Below are 15342 nucleotides of genomic sequence, written 5' to 3'. Positions count from 1 at the left end.
TCGGCCTCCATAAAACATTAACCAGTGCATTGCAGTATCATCTTAACACTTGCAAATGGTTAACATTAGAACATCATACTACTATTTGACCCATATTTGTCTGTGCACTATGCCCATGGGCATATTTATAGAATATTAAATCAATCAGGGCTATGCAGTGTATATAGTAAAAGTTTCAACAATCTTTTTTAACCATATGTATTGTGTATTGTATCTTTACAATACACAACATTTTTTCCCAAGTATTTAGCCCATTCAAGTTATATAAGAAAAAATAATTACAGAAAGTGAATCTGAATTAACCATAAATACATAATATATTGTGAAAATGTTCCGTAACCACTAAACCATAACAATAAAGAGGTAATGGGAGCGTTCAAGTATTACGTAACGCAATTTTTGGAGATTATTGCCCCCCCCCCCCCCCATGTAAGTCGCCGTAACGTTTTTCAGTAGCCAAGTATAGTAAACGTTTCGTGACCACCTAGTGACTGTTTAGTTACTATTACGTGGTGTAAGTCGAAAAAAATATTAACAATAACGCGTAATTTAATCCCCGCCCCGCATCGTAACGTTTTACAAAAGGAAACCCCCCCCCCCCCCCCTCAAATACGTTACGTAATACTTGAACGCTCCCAATAACAAAATTAAATGAACTTCATATAATATTATCGTCACATATTTGAACAGATTATTATTCTGGTTATATTGTGATAGAGATTTAGCTCTGAGACTCATAAGATGGCCGAATCATACATAATAACGATTCTCCTGGTATTCCCTTCTGAAACAGATTAAGTTTTGGCATTTTCAGTCTTTTAATCTCTCAATAGATTATGTACCCTTATCGCGAATATTAAACGTCAAATACCGTATATATATGACAATACAATGTCTCAGCGTTTGACAGTTAAATGTCAAGTGTCAATCGCATTGTTGAACTATAAAGTACACAAGGTATAACATTGGAAGGTTCTGTAATCTTTTTGATAATAAGAAATGTCTGATTGCCATAATAAGTAATTTAGTTAGCGAAACTTAGTAATAAGAATGTTTTCGTCAAATTAAAATCAAGACTAATACAGCACTTACCACTCTTTAGAGATTCCCAATCTCCGTCTCAAACAGGCGTTTCCCACCCTTCAATTGTTTCTCAGGTTCATTATTAAATTTCTTCATATATTCTTCTAATCTTATCAACCATTGTGCCCAGTGTTCTCTTAATTTATCTGTGTGTAAATGATAAAAATCTGCTTTAGAACCATCGGTGTAGGCTATGACCAACAAAGCATCTCGTACATTCAAATGTTTGTAGTTTAGGTCATTGCACACAGCTCCAAAGTAAGCCGCTAGTTGGACAGGATTGTCATAAGTTAGGGCTATGGATTTCCGAGGCTTGTCCGATTTCTTCCATTCAATTAGTGTTGGCTTATCTCTGGAAAAAAATTAAAAAATGCAATATGGAATTATTTTAGTACAGTCTGTATGTGTGCCTAATGGTGTAAAAAAATTCAATTTCCTATTCTCCGCTTACTTTCGCAGCTTAATTATATTTTCAATTTTTCGCTGGAGAGACCTATTTGTGAACTGTATGGAGATTTTATACTATGATTTAAAAATATAGGTACTTAGAAAAGATTTATGGTAAGCAAAAAGTTATCTGTTAATAATTGTATAATACTTTTAGTTGAAATTTGGCCAAGCTGTAAATTAATAAATAAAGTTTACATAATATAATCATTAAAATGGGCTAATTAATTTGTTAATATTGTGTCAAGTAATTTAGTTTATAAGCTTTAATTGTTGTTTCTATTTACTTTTAATTAAATTGTGTCTTCAGTTAAAACTTAATATAAACTTTTCGGGTTTTAGTGTTGTCTGGCATTACAAATATTTATAGCAGTTCAGTCTAAATCGAAAGGGTTAAATTATTTTTGAAAATATGTTATATTAATAACTCACTCATAATCAGCAATGGCATCAAACACCCCTCTATATTTCAGTACAGGATGTACAACATTGGATTCTATTGCCTTAGGTGAAGATATATGTTTCAATACCTCGGCTACAGACACCCAAACCCCTTCTACATCTTTTTCAATTCGTAATTGTGTTTGCGGCTGAGTAAAATAGTTCTTTATTGTACTGTGGAACTTTGTACCAACTGCCATTTGTGCTGGAACATAGAAAATCATAATTATAGACATGAAGCTATTTTTATTTTAAATGTGTAGTGTACTATATTTCTGTATCTGCTTTTGTTAATTGTTTAGTATGTAAAGATAAATTTTAATTTCATTCCACATTCAAAGCGCAAATAACGAACGAAGATGGCAAAAATGAATTTCATTCACTCAGTATGTCTAGTGTTGTCATACAAAATAAATGTTCCCCACCAAAAAGAACTACATGTTTTGGGATGTCATTGTTCATTGCACTGGCAACAAATTGACCAATTGTTAAGTTTAACTATAGTTAAAATAGACATCAAAAAACGCATTTACGATTTTACAACTGGTTAGTCATTTAACTATAGTTAATGTAACAAATGGTTATTCCATTTTTAACTACGGATCAAAAAACCGGCCCTTAATATAATATTCTCCTATGAAAGGAATTCTTATGAATATTTTGACTATGTGTGTGTTTTGTGTTCACACTACAATGTAAACAACATAAAATAGGAATTTAAATTGGCATCAGTCTGAAACTTGAATACATAATACTATATTGTGCTTGTTTACCAGGTCACCTTGCAACACGCCATTTATATTTTTAAGTTCAATGTTCTTTTACAATTCAAAGATCACTTTCTTCAATGTACAAAACATATAAATATATTTAAGAATGTAAGATTTTAAACAACAACGCTAGCAATAGTTTATCTTTGTGCATATTAGAACACATATATGTATATTATTATGATGCAAATTAGCCACATATAGTCATATTCTCTAGGACTAAGACTGACGTCTGTATGTCAAATTCAATGTTTTTAACATTTGGGTCTCTGACTCTTATATCTAATATATAAAATTCGTGTCGCGGTATTTGTGGTTAAACTCCTCCGAAACGGCTCGACCGATTCTCATGAAATTTTGTGTGCATATTGGGTATGTCTGAGAATCGACCAACATCTATTTATCATCCCCTAAATGTTAAGGGTAAAAAAATATTTTTTAAATTAAAAAAAAATATTTATTTTTTATTTTTTTATGATACAGCATTAAAAAATACATACAACCCCTAACTTTCACCCCTCTATGATCAACCCCTATTTTTTATTATAAATGATATACATGGCAAAACGATGTTTGCCCGGTCAGCTAGTATCTTATAAATTCCCACAACAAGCAGACAGAACAGGTACAAGATGATAGGACAAACTTCCACTTTAGGTGGACAAAAATCTATACAATAAATCCAGATAGCTTGAGTAAATCAACTACTCAGCATTCTGAAACGGAACTATGTCATGCAATTGATGTAACATAATGGACTGTAAAACTTAATTTACTATTTTAAAGGTGTAAAAACAATAAATTAATTAATCTCATGATGACAGGAAAATGGCTGATTATTCAATCTGGTTATTACAGAGTCATAGACGTTGACTAAGTGAGCAATAATAGTACTATCGCATTATCAATATAAAATGCAGGTTTTAACATTATACCGATAAGTATTTACTAAACAACAGATAAAAAGTCCATGAACTTTGTGATTATAATACATGTACGTGGATTATCTCTTAGTTCATGTAGCAATGACCTAGCCTTATATTGCTTCTAAATAATTATAGAATGTTATGACATCCAATAATTTACTTCATTTTGGAGTTTCAACATTTTTATATATTTCTTTACATTTTATTTAAATGTTTGAGGTATACAAATTTAATTGTAACGGTCCTGTTTCAGGTTCCTTAAGATTTGACTATAAAACTCTTAAACAATAAGCATTGAACATACTAAACTCACCTTCATTATACCTATTAAACTCCTCTAGACCCATTTCTTCAATCCTTTCCTTCTTCCATTTTTCTAATGCTTTTCTTGACTCCTCTGTCATTGTTTTGTTAAGAATTAATGTAACAGATGGGAATTGTTTAGTATAATCATTTTGATGTTGTCTAATTTGAAGAATTTTGTCCTCACTAGCAAATCCTGGTTCAGCAGGAAAACTTTTAGTTGCATTTGCAACAGATGAAGTTTTTATGTTTCTCACAGCAATGTTATACACTACACCAGTAGCATTCAATAAATTTCTTGTATTCTGGTACATCTTGTTTTTATTTATAATTGGAAACACAGATGAATTGTAGACTGGTGCAATTAATGAACTCACACTGCTAAAAAGACTTCTTGCTGCTGAGTGGCAAAACTTTTCTACACTGTCACTCTGAACTTTTGCTCTGTTTTGATGTGTGCTATTTTTAGCTGCAAGAGATAATTTTAAATAGTAGATGCGTATATCGCACGGCGCTAATGTCATATGATTATTTATATTGGCAAAAACACCAGGCACGAGTGTGTACTGTAAATAACGCGTAGTTATCAGATAAAAGCGAGTCTTTATTAATTGTGAGAATCGTGTATTTCTTTTAACATTAAATACGTAGTACAATTTAGAACGTTACGCGTGAATCCCAACATCGTAGTACAATAATTACACAGAATAATAAGTTAATTGTATGATTGAAATAGATTTTGTATTAAAAGAAAACCAACAGAACTTTTTAGCCTTGAAATTTGTTAAAAGTGAAAGCTACTAACCTTCTTTTTTCAATCTACTTTTCTTTTGCTTATTCGTTTCCAACAAGGGACCAAATAGTTCTTTATTTTCCTTGTTATATAGTTTTAATTTATCTGCAGGATTTAAAAGTGAAGCCGGGCTAACAATTTTTTGTCTTATAAATTCCTTTTGTATAGAAGTATTGTAACCAATTCTAGAAATTCGCCTAAGCATGGTGTTATCCAATTATGTTAGTACTAAGTAGATATATATATCAATTATCATACGTTTACTAAATATTGTATAATATACATTACACAAATCTGCTTATTTTATTTGTACGAAATGGAAAACTAATTTAAAAATTGCTTAAATTTTTGCAAGCAAAATACAGATAGCTATCATTAGCAGTCATACATTTTACAGATACAATATACTGTACTGACTGTTACAAACTTAAGCGGGCTATACACCTTCAGTTCCAACTGTGCGATTTAACTGTACAGTTGAACTGTACAGTTAAAACGTAGGTTCATACAGCCTACACACGATCAAGTAAAAATATACGATCTTTCAGTTTTTATCATCATGGCCTCCATAGACGACGCTTTAGCGATCGTAGGGCTAATGTGTGTGTTAAAAGGAATTAGAAGAAAACGAATTATTACTTTTAGAATCTATTTCGCGTAGTTTTAAAATTAGCTTTTCATAAGCTGAATCTTTTATTACTCTATTATGATAATCCTTGCTCTTGATTTTCCATAACGAAGGCTCCGATTGGTGTAGTAGTATAAACTCTTCCAGCCATTCGCGTTGAGCCATGGTCGACAAGTTTTCGCAAAGGCAAATAGCAAGGTCGATACGTGTTCACTTCACGCTCGCTGTGACAAAACTGACAAAACTGCGCAGTTTCGACTACACACTCTCAGTTTTAACTGTACAGTTCTATCTGTACAGATTTATCTATTCATATTTTGATTAGATTCAGTTAAAACTGTACAGTTCAACTGTTTGTTCTACACACCTAACGATTTAACTGTACAGTTCGACTGTACAGTTAAATCGCACAGTTAAAACTGAAGGTGTGTAGCCCGCATTACAAATTAAAATGTGGTATGCGGTACACAGACCTAAAACCGGAACTAGAATAGATACGCCCTATAATACAGCAAACGAAGCAATATGTTAAACTAATAGACTAGGTCACACAACAATTAAAAATATCTATAATTCAACACCCCTAATGTTTAATTTACATACAGCTTTATTTCATCGTGCTATGTAAACATTTTTTGGGTTGGGTGTAAAAATAATGCGTTCGAATCTGATGATACTGATTATGCAGGAGTCTCGGGGACCTTGATTGGAACACCTCCAAGTAATTTTAGCTGCCGTAAATGCGTCAAAGTATTTAAAACAAAGTTTTGTGAAATGCATTGAAATTTGTAAACAATCCACCATTATCTACTTTTCTATTGGTTATAAGAGATGTGTCATTCTCGTTTTCTGTTGGTTATAAGTGATGTGACATTCTCGGTAAATTAATCGGATCGATTATTTTCTCATTTGTTAATTTTATAGTTGAACCTAATTTAATCATTACTTGTCAAATGTACATACATTACATTAACTTCATGTTTCAATTAGTGTATGGTTCCGAAAATTTTTAAATTATTCAAAAAGTACCCAAAACCGAATCAGAGCACCCCATTATCCACGTGGTCTTGTCTGCCTTACCCCTAGAGTGTATATAAATAATCGGCGGCGCGGAGGAAGAGCAGCCCCCACCCGCTGTAACTTGGCTTGAATAAAATGCCTGTGCTTTGGTACGCAAGGGTGGAGGGGCTGCATTTCCCGTAGCGCCGGAGCTGTCAAAAAAAACAAATATTATTTAGATCGGTTAGGTTAGGTTAGTATATGAATATTTGGTCACCGAAGGCGACCAAGAAGCCGAGTTGCCGAGGGCTGAATAAACAATTATTATTTAGATCGGAGCTGTCCAAAAAAACTAATATTATTTAGACCGGTTAGGTTAGGTTAGTATATGAATATTTGGTCGCCGATGGCGACCAAGAAGCCGAGTTGCCGAGGGCTGAATAAACAATTATTATTTAGATAAATAGGTGAGATTTTTTAAATTTTTTTTTTTGTTTCCGGCGCGCAAAATTTGTGGGGGGTGATTACTACACCCTTCCCCCCCTCCTCACCACCCCCGCAACCCCAAATTTGGGCGCATCGTTTACGAATCGTTACCAAACTACCGCCTATTTGAAACAACAAATTGTTTGTTACAATTTAGATATAGAAATCTGAGGGTTGTCCAAAAAGGTATAACTTATACCGCCACTGGTTGTTTGATTGTTGGACTATTATGGATTAGCTAAATAAAACAAATTGCGTTCCACTAAGCGTTCACAACGCTCACGCTCACGACCGCTGATTTCCCCATTCCACTTGATTGTGAATGTTACTGTCATTAACTCAAGTCACAAGTGGAATGGATTATGGAGCGTTTCGGGCGTTCATGTAAATTCTTAACAGCTCAGTTGCAAAAAATACGACGACCGACCCACCTCTTTAGATGGGTCGTTGTGAGCAGTGAGCCGCTCACAGTGAGCGTTGCGTGAGCATTAGTCATGACGTCATGAGTGACGTTTTCGCCGTGACCACAACGACCGCGGTCGGTATGTAGACAGTGTTGCCAACTTAGCACTTTCGGTGCTAGATTTAGCACTATTTTCGCAATTCAAGCACTGTCATTTAACATTCAGCACCTAGCACTAAATTTAGCACTAAACAGCCATCATTCGGATTTCTCTGGTTGCTGTAACAAAACGCAGCCACGCAAGGTGTAGTAATAAAACGCTACTATAATTTTTAAATCGACTTTAAACATTGATAAAATAGTGAACCAATGGAAAAGTATTAACAATAATAAATGGGAAAATGTAACTGACACATTTAAGTTTTGGGTAGAGGTATCTGAATATAAAGATGCAAACAACGAAAATCCCTATAATTAACTAGTTTCATTGGCATTTATATTACTATCATTGCCGCATTCTAACGCCGATGTTGAGAGGGTGTTCAGTTCAATGAACATTTTATAAAATAAACTGAGGAATAAAATGAATTTGGACACTTTGAATTCACTTCTTCATATCCGAACAAATTGCCATACATATGAAATTCCCCAAGAAGTTCTTTAAAAAAATTGGCAAAAAAGATATGTACTCATTGAAATTGAAAAAGTCTGACAGCGAGGAACCTTCCACTTCCACGGTGGCTTCAGCGTCAGTACAACGAGAAGCAGAATCAGCAGTAGAGACAGACGATAGTGAAGATGATTGGATGTAGTTTTAAATAATTATTATCATATAAACCAAAATTAAATTAATTATATCTTTTTTTTTCATGTCTAAAAAAAATAACACTATTTTTGATATTTTTTATCAATCTAGCACTATTTGAGATGTCGTTTAGCACCTACCTAAGAGATCGAGTTGGCAACACTGTATGTAGAATGGCTAAAGGAGAATTTTGATCGTCGTGAGCGCTTAGTGGAACGCACCATCAATTTAAAAAAAAATTCACTATGGATTGACACTTGACATATGAATTGTGAAATTTGTATGTTGTCACTTAGTATTTTCTTGTTCTAGGTGAAATATTTGTGAAAATCTGTTATTAAACACACTTGCAATTAATAATTTCCTGATTCTGAGAACTTTTTTATAAATAATCTTAAATCCTGGACCTGAAACAACTCTACGTTACATAAACTTGTCTTTAAAACAATGGATTCATGTCTGGGCGTAGAACAGGATTTAGACAAAGCAACAACAAAATTTACAGGGATTCATGATCATACGAACAAAATCCTGCAGGATCTGTTAACCCAAGTCGAAAATATAAAGCAGGAAATCGCTAAACGTAAGTATAGTCCTTTATTACCATGTAATTATGATGAGCTTTAGGAAATTGTGTCGTCATGAACATGAACTAGCAATTTTGATTTGTTTAAGGTTTGATTAGAAATTTTTTTACACGACATTAAGTATATCGTGAAAAAAATTCTTATACTATACTTCATACACTATATTTAGAGAAGAAGTACTATCTTATTATCTTATGTGATTTGTAACAAATCTCAATGAGCCTCTTTATAGAATTATTTTCGATCTATTCTATAGACAGCCTGTTAAAGCCTGTATACTTATTAAATTATCTACTTGATTATGTTAACTTTTTCTTTTTGACTTCAGAGCCTGAAAATGAACAATTATCTGAAGATCAGGCATTATTGGTTAGTGAGTTAGCAGCTACATTGAAGCAAACAGTATTTCAGATGTCAACAGGTAATTTAAATTTAGTATTATTATAAAAATCCATATGATAAATCATACTTCGTCTATTCAAGACATTTATAATTCCTGGATTAAGGAAACAGTCAGTTTTTAAATAAAATATTAATGATAATTTATTGCAAAACTATAACTCAAGGTAAGCAAGCCTTCAGATTTTCTTTCTATGGCACAATTTTTGAAACTTTTTATCTAAACACAAGATAGGCAAAAATACCAATAATGTATATAAATAAGAAAATTAAAAAAAAACTTATTAAAATTTGTTGCATTTCTGTTTCAGAGCATCGTGAACTTCATGCAACAGTATCCAGAGTTGGAAAGTCTATTGACAGGCACTTTATTGCGGATTATGCAGCTGTTGCACCAAAGGCTGAATCATTTTGTAGTGAAACTAATAGACCCATTATGGAACAGGCTATCGCACAACATTTGTATAGACAGGTAAAGTTGTTACACAATTTATATCAAAATCATTATCATGCCGGCACTGAGAATGTCTGTAATAAGACTATATATTCAATATTATAGAAAATAATGATACATTTATATGAAATCGCAAATAGATATAGTGTTTTATTGTAGGAACAACCTATAACAGACGACTATGAGACTGCCCTGTGCAATTTGTCCAAAAAGATTTCAGAATAGATAATCACATCTATTATTAGATGTATTTTTCATTTACAAACTGGTATATACAATATGGTTCTATTGGCTCCGTCAGTAGGTGTCATCAAAAAGCGTTTAAAAACATGTGAAGATTTCGCGGCAGCTCATGGTCTCATATACAATACCGATAAAAGTAATATATTATTGTATTGTAGTATTTGTGTCATTGTGATGCAGAGGATTTGTCTGTTGGCGCTGATCTGGAGCGAGAAAGAAGAGCGTCAGCCGTAATGAGTAATATGCTGCCCTGGAGGTTTGCACTTAGAAGTCAAAGTTATTCTGTTCAAGGCGTATTGTCAGTTATTTTACTTGTACAGCATATGGGCCCGTTCAACCAGAAGCGTTGAATACGCTCTGCATTAACAACAGGTTTAGGTTGCTATTGGCCTTGCCAATGTTCTGCGGTTCCCGAGAACCGAACGGACGGTTTTAATGCCATTCAGTAAAAGGCTTTCTTGATGCATCGGCATAGCACCAGTGGTGTCCTGAATGCGTTGATTACAATGAACACAGTTTTTTTTATATAAATCAGTTTTACTTACAATCTCTACTGTAAATTCAATTTATGTAATTAACTTATTCAATAATGTTGTGTTAAAGAAGTTTTGTTGCAAAGAATAAATATTGTCAGAGAATATTTTAAGAACATAATTGGAAACTTCGTTCTTATCTTCCCGTTTAGTAGGTTTAAGTTCAAAGCAGTTATGTAAATTGGTCCAAATTGAACGCAATTTAGGTCAGCAAATGATGTATCAATTGCTATTCATATCTGTTAAGTTTCATTGAAATGTGTAATACAAGTATGTAATTTATATTTAGGGTCTCGAAGACGTGGGCGACGTGTTCGTTGGCGAAGCGCACATTCCGCCCGTTGAGCGTACGTGTACGTTCGCTCAACTGCAACGCTGTGCGGCTGCACTTTCGGACGGAGACCCGGCGCCTGCGTTGCAATGGGCAGAGAAAAGGGCTCAGGAACTTGCACATTCACCGCTCCCCTTCACCCTGCATAGGATGCAGGCCCTCAAGGTGATTGCAGTACCTGAGTCGACTATCTTAAACAAAAAACGTAAAGATTTGGGTTATTGCTTGGATTTATAAAAAGTGGGTATATTCGAGGGGGGGGCAACAGTGTTTTTATAATTTTACTTTGACCCTTATAATCATAATAATTTATTTGCAAGAATATTGTATAAAAATCTTATGGTTGTACATATTCTGCCGCATATTCTGCCACATAATGTGCAAATTTATCTTACATAATTAAAAATTAGAATTTTACGTAGTATGTAGTTATATATTACAATCAAACCTTATGTGATTTTATAATCGATTTTAAATCGACGACTCATTGGTCTAGTGGTTAGTACACTTGGGCCTTGACTGCGAATCCATGGGTCCTGGGTTCGATCCCCGGCTGAGACGGACATCGATGTGATGAGCATTTGATGTTGGTGTTTAAATATCTATCTATCTATAATATGTATGTATATCCATTGCCTAGTACCCATAACACAAGCTTCACCAGCTTAGCATGGGACTAGGTCAATTGGTGTGAATTGTCTTTAAAAAAAAAAAATTATAATCACATTATTTTTTATATCACTCAAATATAAACATATATTCACTCAAGACAACACTTTTCTTATTATATATTTTAGTTTATGTTAAGTTTAGTTATTTATTACAATGTATATTATTTTATTATTATAAGTATTTAATTAGAATAAATGTACACTTTTGGTTTTAAATTTTTATCTTATTACGTAACAAAATGTGACAGTCCCATTTTCCACTTTTGATTTTCAGCTAGCCCGCGAGCAGGGCGTAGTATCGGCGATAGAGTACGTACGCAAAGAGTTCCCGGCGTTCGCGTCGCGCCACGAGCGCCAATTGCAGGCCGCGGTGTGTGCGCTCGCTTGGTGCACGCCCGGTGCGCCCACTCCGCCCGCTAACTACGCGCACCTGTTAGACCCTAAGGCACTTGGTATGTTTTAATTTAACCACGTTCCTGTGTTGTCAAATTTAATTTTAAAATTTAAATAGACAGGGAAATAACATTTAGATCATTATAAATGTGTGTGCAACATGAAAATGGCTGTCGTCTATGTAGACGTAGACTGTCTTGGTCTAAGATCCCGCTGCAGGATTGGTGTGCTCATCGACTTTTTGTCTAAAACCAAATTTTTATGTTTATTTATAATTAAGAGAATATATACAAAATATAATACAAAAGCGTCGCACAGCCGACAATCGCTGTCCTCGTCTGACAAATGATGTTACGCGCTAAGTCTCTTTCACTCTACCTTAAATATTTATTATCTTTAACAGCCAGTAACCCTTATTTGCGGCCAGATTTTACGCTCTTTTCTTGAAGGGCCGACCCTAATTCCAATTAGTTTGATATTAATATTTATGATCTTAAAATTCTCATATTTAAATTAATGGTCGTGCTTGTTTCGCGCGTATGTATGCGTGCACGCAGGTAACCTGGGAGTAGTGCGTGCGCCAATGCGTTTTGTGTCTTATTGTTGAATGACCTTATGCTTATATTTTCAAATGAAATTTTCATATAAATAAATTAATTAATTAAAAAATGGTCATATCTGTTTATTATTGAATAATAAACAATTGTCTATCTATGATCTATGAACGTAATCAAACAAAATCCTCGATCTAGGCGCAGAGGCAGCGGAGTTGTTCATTCGCGAATCGTGCGCAGTGTTGCGGTTGGCCGCGTTGTCTCCTTTAGCGGGGGCAGTGATTGCCGGCGCAAGAGTTCTACCGGCCTTACACGATATTCGGGCTAAGATGAGCCACCCCAATGTTATCGCAGCCTGGGCTGACGATGAACTGCCTCTGGAGGTGAGTGAGTTGACGAGAATTCTTTCTAATATCATTTTAAATATTACTAGCTGGCCTGGCGAACATCGTACCGCCTAACAGTCGATTCTTTATTTTTTTTAAATGCTTATTCTGCTATTCGGGACACCGGTCTAGCTAAGATAAAAAAAGAAAGTTGATAAGACAACAAATACATTATGTCAAAAAATAAAAATTTACCTTCCCGGAACCCCTCCACTAACACTTAAACTTTATGATATGGTATTAAAGTTCAAATTGACTTTTAGTATTATTACGAATATTTTGTATGGAATTATAGAAAAGTGTTGTTTTTAGACTTTTTCACTCAATTTTTTAAATTTTTCTCTCCGTAAGAACCATCCTCGTACTTCAAGGAATATTATAAAAAGAAATCAGACAAATCGGTCAAGCCGTTTTTATGTTATGTCGTGACAACGGAAAACGGGTTTCGTTTTTATATAAATAGATAACATGTGTGTCATGTTGTGTCATAGAAAGTCCGACGACATCTGGGAATCGAATCAGGAATGAAATTCAGACGCTGACGCCACTCGGCCAGCTTAACACATAACAATAATTAATTGGTTTATTAGTAAAATAGAGAAATCTGAAGCATAGACTCGGAATTGTAACGACATTGCTTTTCTTACCACAGTGACTGAGTAAAGGCCTGTATTCACTTTGATTAGTGCGAGTGCAAGTGATTAGTAATTGAGGATGATAAGTGCAGGTGTATAGTCCAAGTAGTGCCCAATTATTGTTTGTCGATAGTTTGGCAGGCACGCTGCGAGTGAGGGGGAAGGGTGGGCGCACGTGACGTCACTACTCGCAGTTCACTCGCAAAAAAATAGAACACGCTTCTAATCACTTTACTACGCAGCCAACTAATCACCTGCACAGTCGCTGTCCACACTTGTTTTCTCCTAATCACTAATGCACTAATCTATAAAATATATAAAATTTCCTATAAGATATATAAAATTTCCTATAAAATATATAAAATTTCCTATAAAATATATAAAATTTCCTATAAAATATATAAAATTTCCTATAAAATATATAAAATTTCCTATAAAATATATAAAATTTCCTATAAAATATATAAAATTTCCTATAAAATATATAAAATTTCCTATAAAATATATAAAATTTCCTATAAAATATATAAAATTTCCTATAAAATATATAAAATTTCCTATAAAATATATACCTATTACAGGTGGAGTTGGGTGAAGATGGCGGTGGCTACCATTCAGTGTTCGCGTGTCCGATCTTACGTCAACAGGCCTCCGAGCTGAACCCACCAATGAGGCTACTCTGCGGTCACGTCATATCACGGGACGCTTTGAATAAACTCGCTATGGGCGTCAAGTAAGTATCTTGTTTACAGAAACAAACACACGTACAAAAATATATTTCAAAGAAAATGTAGGTACATATATAATTTATTCCTTATAAAAAAACATTACTAAGGTTGTGCCAATCCAATTTTTATATGTTATATCTGAACTTTAAGAATTTCTAAAAGGCCGGCAACGCACGAGCTCTCATATATTGACTCAATTAAGGCTGTTTCCTGCTATAGGCCCCATAACATTATATTTGAATTAATTTAAGTGTATTATCATAAACAGAAGCAAAGTTTTATATCAAGCTGAAATAATACTGCGTCATAATTGTCATTAACTTTATTTTGCCGGGAATCAAACCCACGATCTTCCTTTTAACTATTAGTTAATGTTTTATTTTCTAAACGGTAACGTAAACATAGAAATGTCATCGCCCGAAGTCCCATTGGCCCAAAATCATTTATTTTTGTTCCAGATTGAAATGCCCATATTGTCCCATGGAACAATCGCCAGCCGAGGCCAGACAAATTTATTTCTCTTGAATTGTTTTATGTTTATTGTAATATTAAGTCTGTACATAAATTTTACTTAAAACTAAATCAGTTTATCTGTTTTAAATAAACCACTGATTTAAATTAAAGATTATAAACGCCAGTTTATTGTCATTTTGAATGCCTGACAGTTGACAGTTGATGCTTGACTGTTGACAGATAACTATGTTTTTATCTGTCATGTTGACATTCTATGATGTCTATTAAAATGTTGCCGTGTAATGCCGCAAGGTAAGAGCATATGGCAACATTTATTCTCACATTTAAATTTGTTTATTAGTTTTTGTTAAATAGTGATTTACTGGTTAAAACAGAATAAGACTGATTTAATTTTTTAGGATTAGAAATTAATATATCAATATTTGCGTATATTTGCTCACTGACAATTTTTTTTTTATCAAAAAAAAAAATTGTCAGTGAGCAAATATACAACTATTAAAAGACTTTAAGTTTGTATTGTGTTAGCCTCAGAGTGATCCTTTATTTCAGAGGAAATAAGAAAAGTAATGATTGGTTAAAAACTAGATGATTTTTGTTATATTACAAATATATTAATAAATTAAGGCCAAAATTTGTTTCCATGTGCCTCTGATATTTATGCAATTGATGTTTAATTCTTGATAAAAAATATGCAAGTGTTTATACATGACTATATAAACAGAGCAGTTCTGTCCTTCAGCGTGTGACTCTCATCCCTGAGGTCGTAGGTTAGATCCCCGCCTGTGCTCCAATAATTCTCGAACGGTGTAGGAAAACATCGTGAGGAAACCGACTTGCCTTAGTTGCCTTGAAGGCTGATCACCTACTTGC

At 33.8% G+C, this 15342-nt stretch overlaps 2 protein-coding genes across 3 annotated transcripts; one reads left to right on the top strand and one right to left on the bottom strand.

Annotated features, from left to right (window-relative positions):
• Window positions 1-640: 640 nt before the first annotated feature.
• Window positions 641-5130, bottom strand: LOC125060259 (mitochondrial genome maintenance exonuclease 1-like). 2 transcript variants are annotated; one of them, XM_047665061.1, is made up of 5 exons: window positions 4776-5130; window positions 3981-4439; window positions 1963-2176; window positions 1093-1435; window positions 641-781 (listed from the first exon to the last, which is right to left on the bottom strand). In XM_047665061.1, the coding sequence occupies exons 1-4, from the start codon at window positions 4966-4968 to the stop codon at window positions 1099-1101; spliced, it is 1203 nt and encodes a 400-aa protein (XP_047521017.1). In that variant the 5' UTR covers window positions 4969-5130; the 3' UTR covers window positions 641-781; window positions 1093-1098. The 2 variants fall into 2 exon arrangements, with proteins under 2 accessions (XP_047521017.1, XP_047521016.1); XM_047665060.1 differs by having other exon boundaries at window positions 641-784; window positions 4776-5127.
• A 3218-nt stretch (window positions 5131-8348) lies between these two features.
• Window positions 8349-14580, top strand: LOC125060424 (E3 ubiquitin-protein transferase RMND5B). The gene is made up of 8 exons (XM_047665327.1): window positions 8349-8667; window positions 9000-9092; window positions 9382-9542; window positions 10590-10796; window positions 11577-11754; window positions 12448-12632; window positions 13852-14003; window positions 14457-14580. Exons 1-8 carry the CDS (start codon window positions 8532-8534, stop codon window positions 14521-14523), a joined length of 1179 nt encoding a protein of 392 aa, XP_047521283.1. The 5' UTR covers window positions 8349-8531; the 3' UTR covers window positions 14524-14580.
• The last annotated feature ends 762 nt before the right edge of the window (window positions 14581-15342 follow it).

This window comes from Pieris napi, chromosome 21 (assembly GCF_905475465.1).
Source record: "Pieris napi chromosome 21, ilPieNapi1.2, whole genome shotgun sequence".
Taxonomy (NCBI): Eukaryota; Metazoa; Arthropoda; class Insecta; order Lepidoptera; family Pieridae; genus Pieris; species Pieris napi.
Note: the sequence above shows the minus strand (reverse complement) of the source record. Positions and strands in the feature narration are given on the sequence as shown.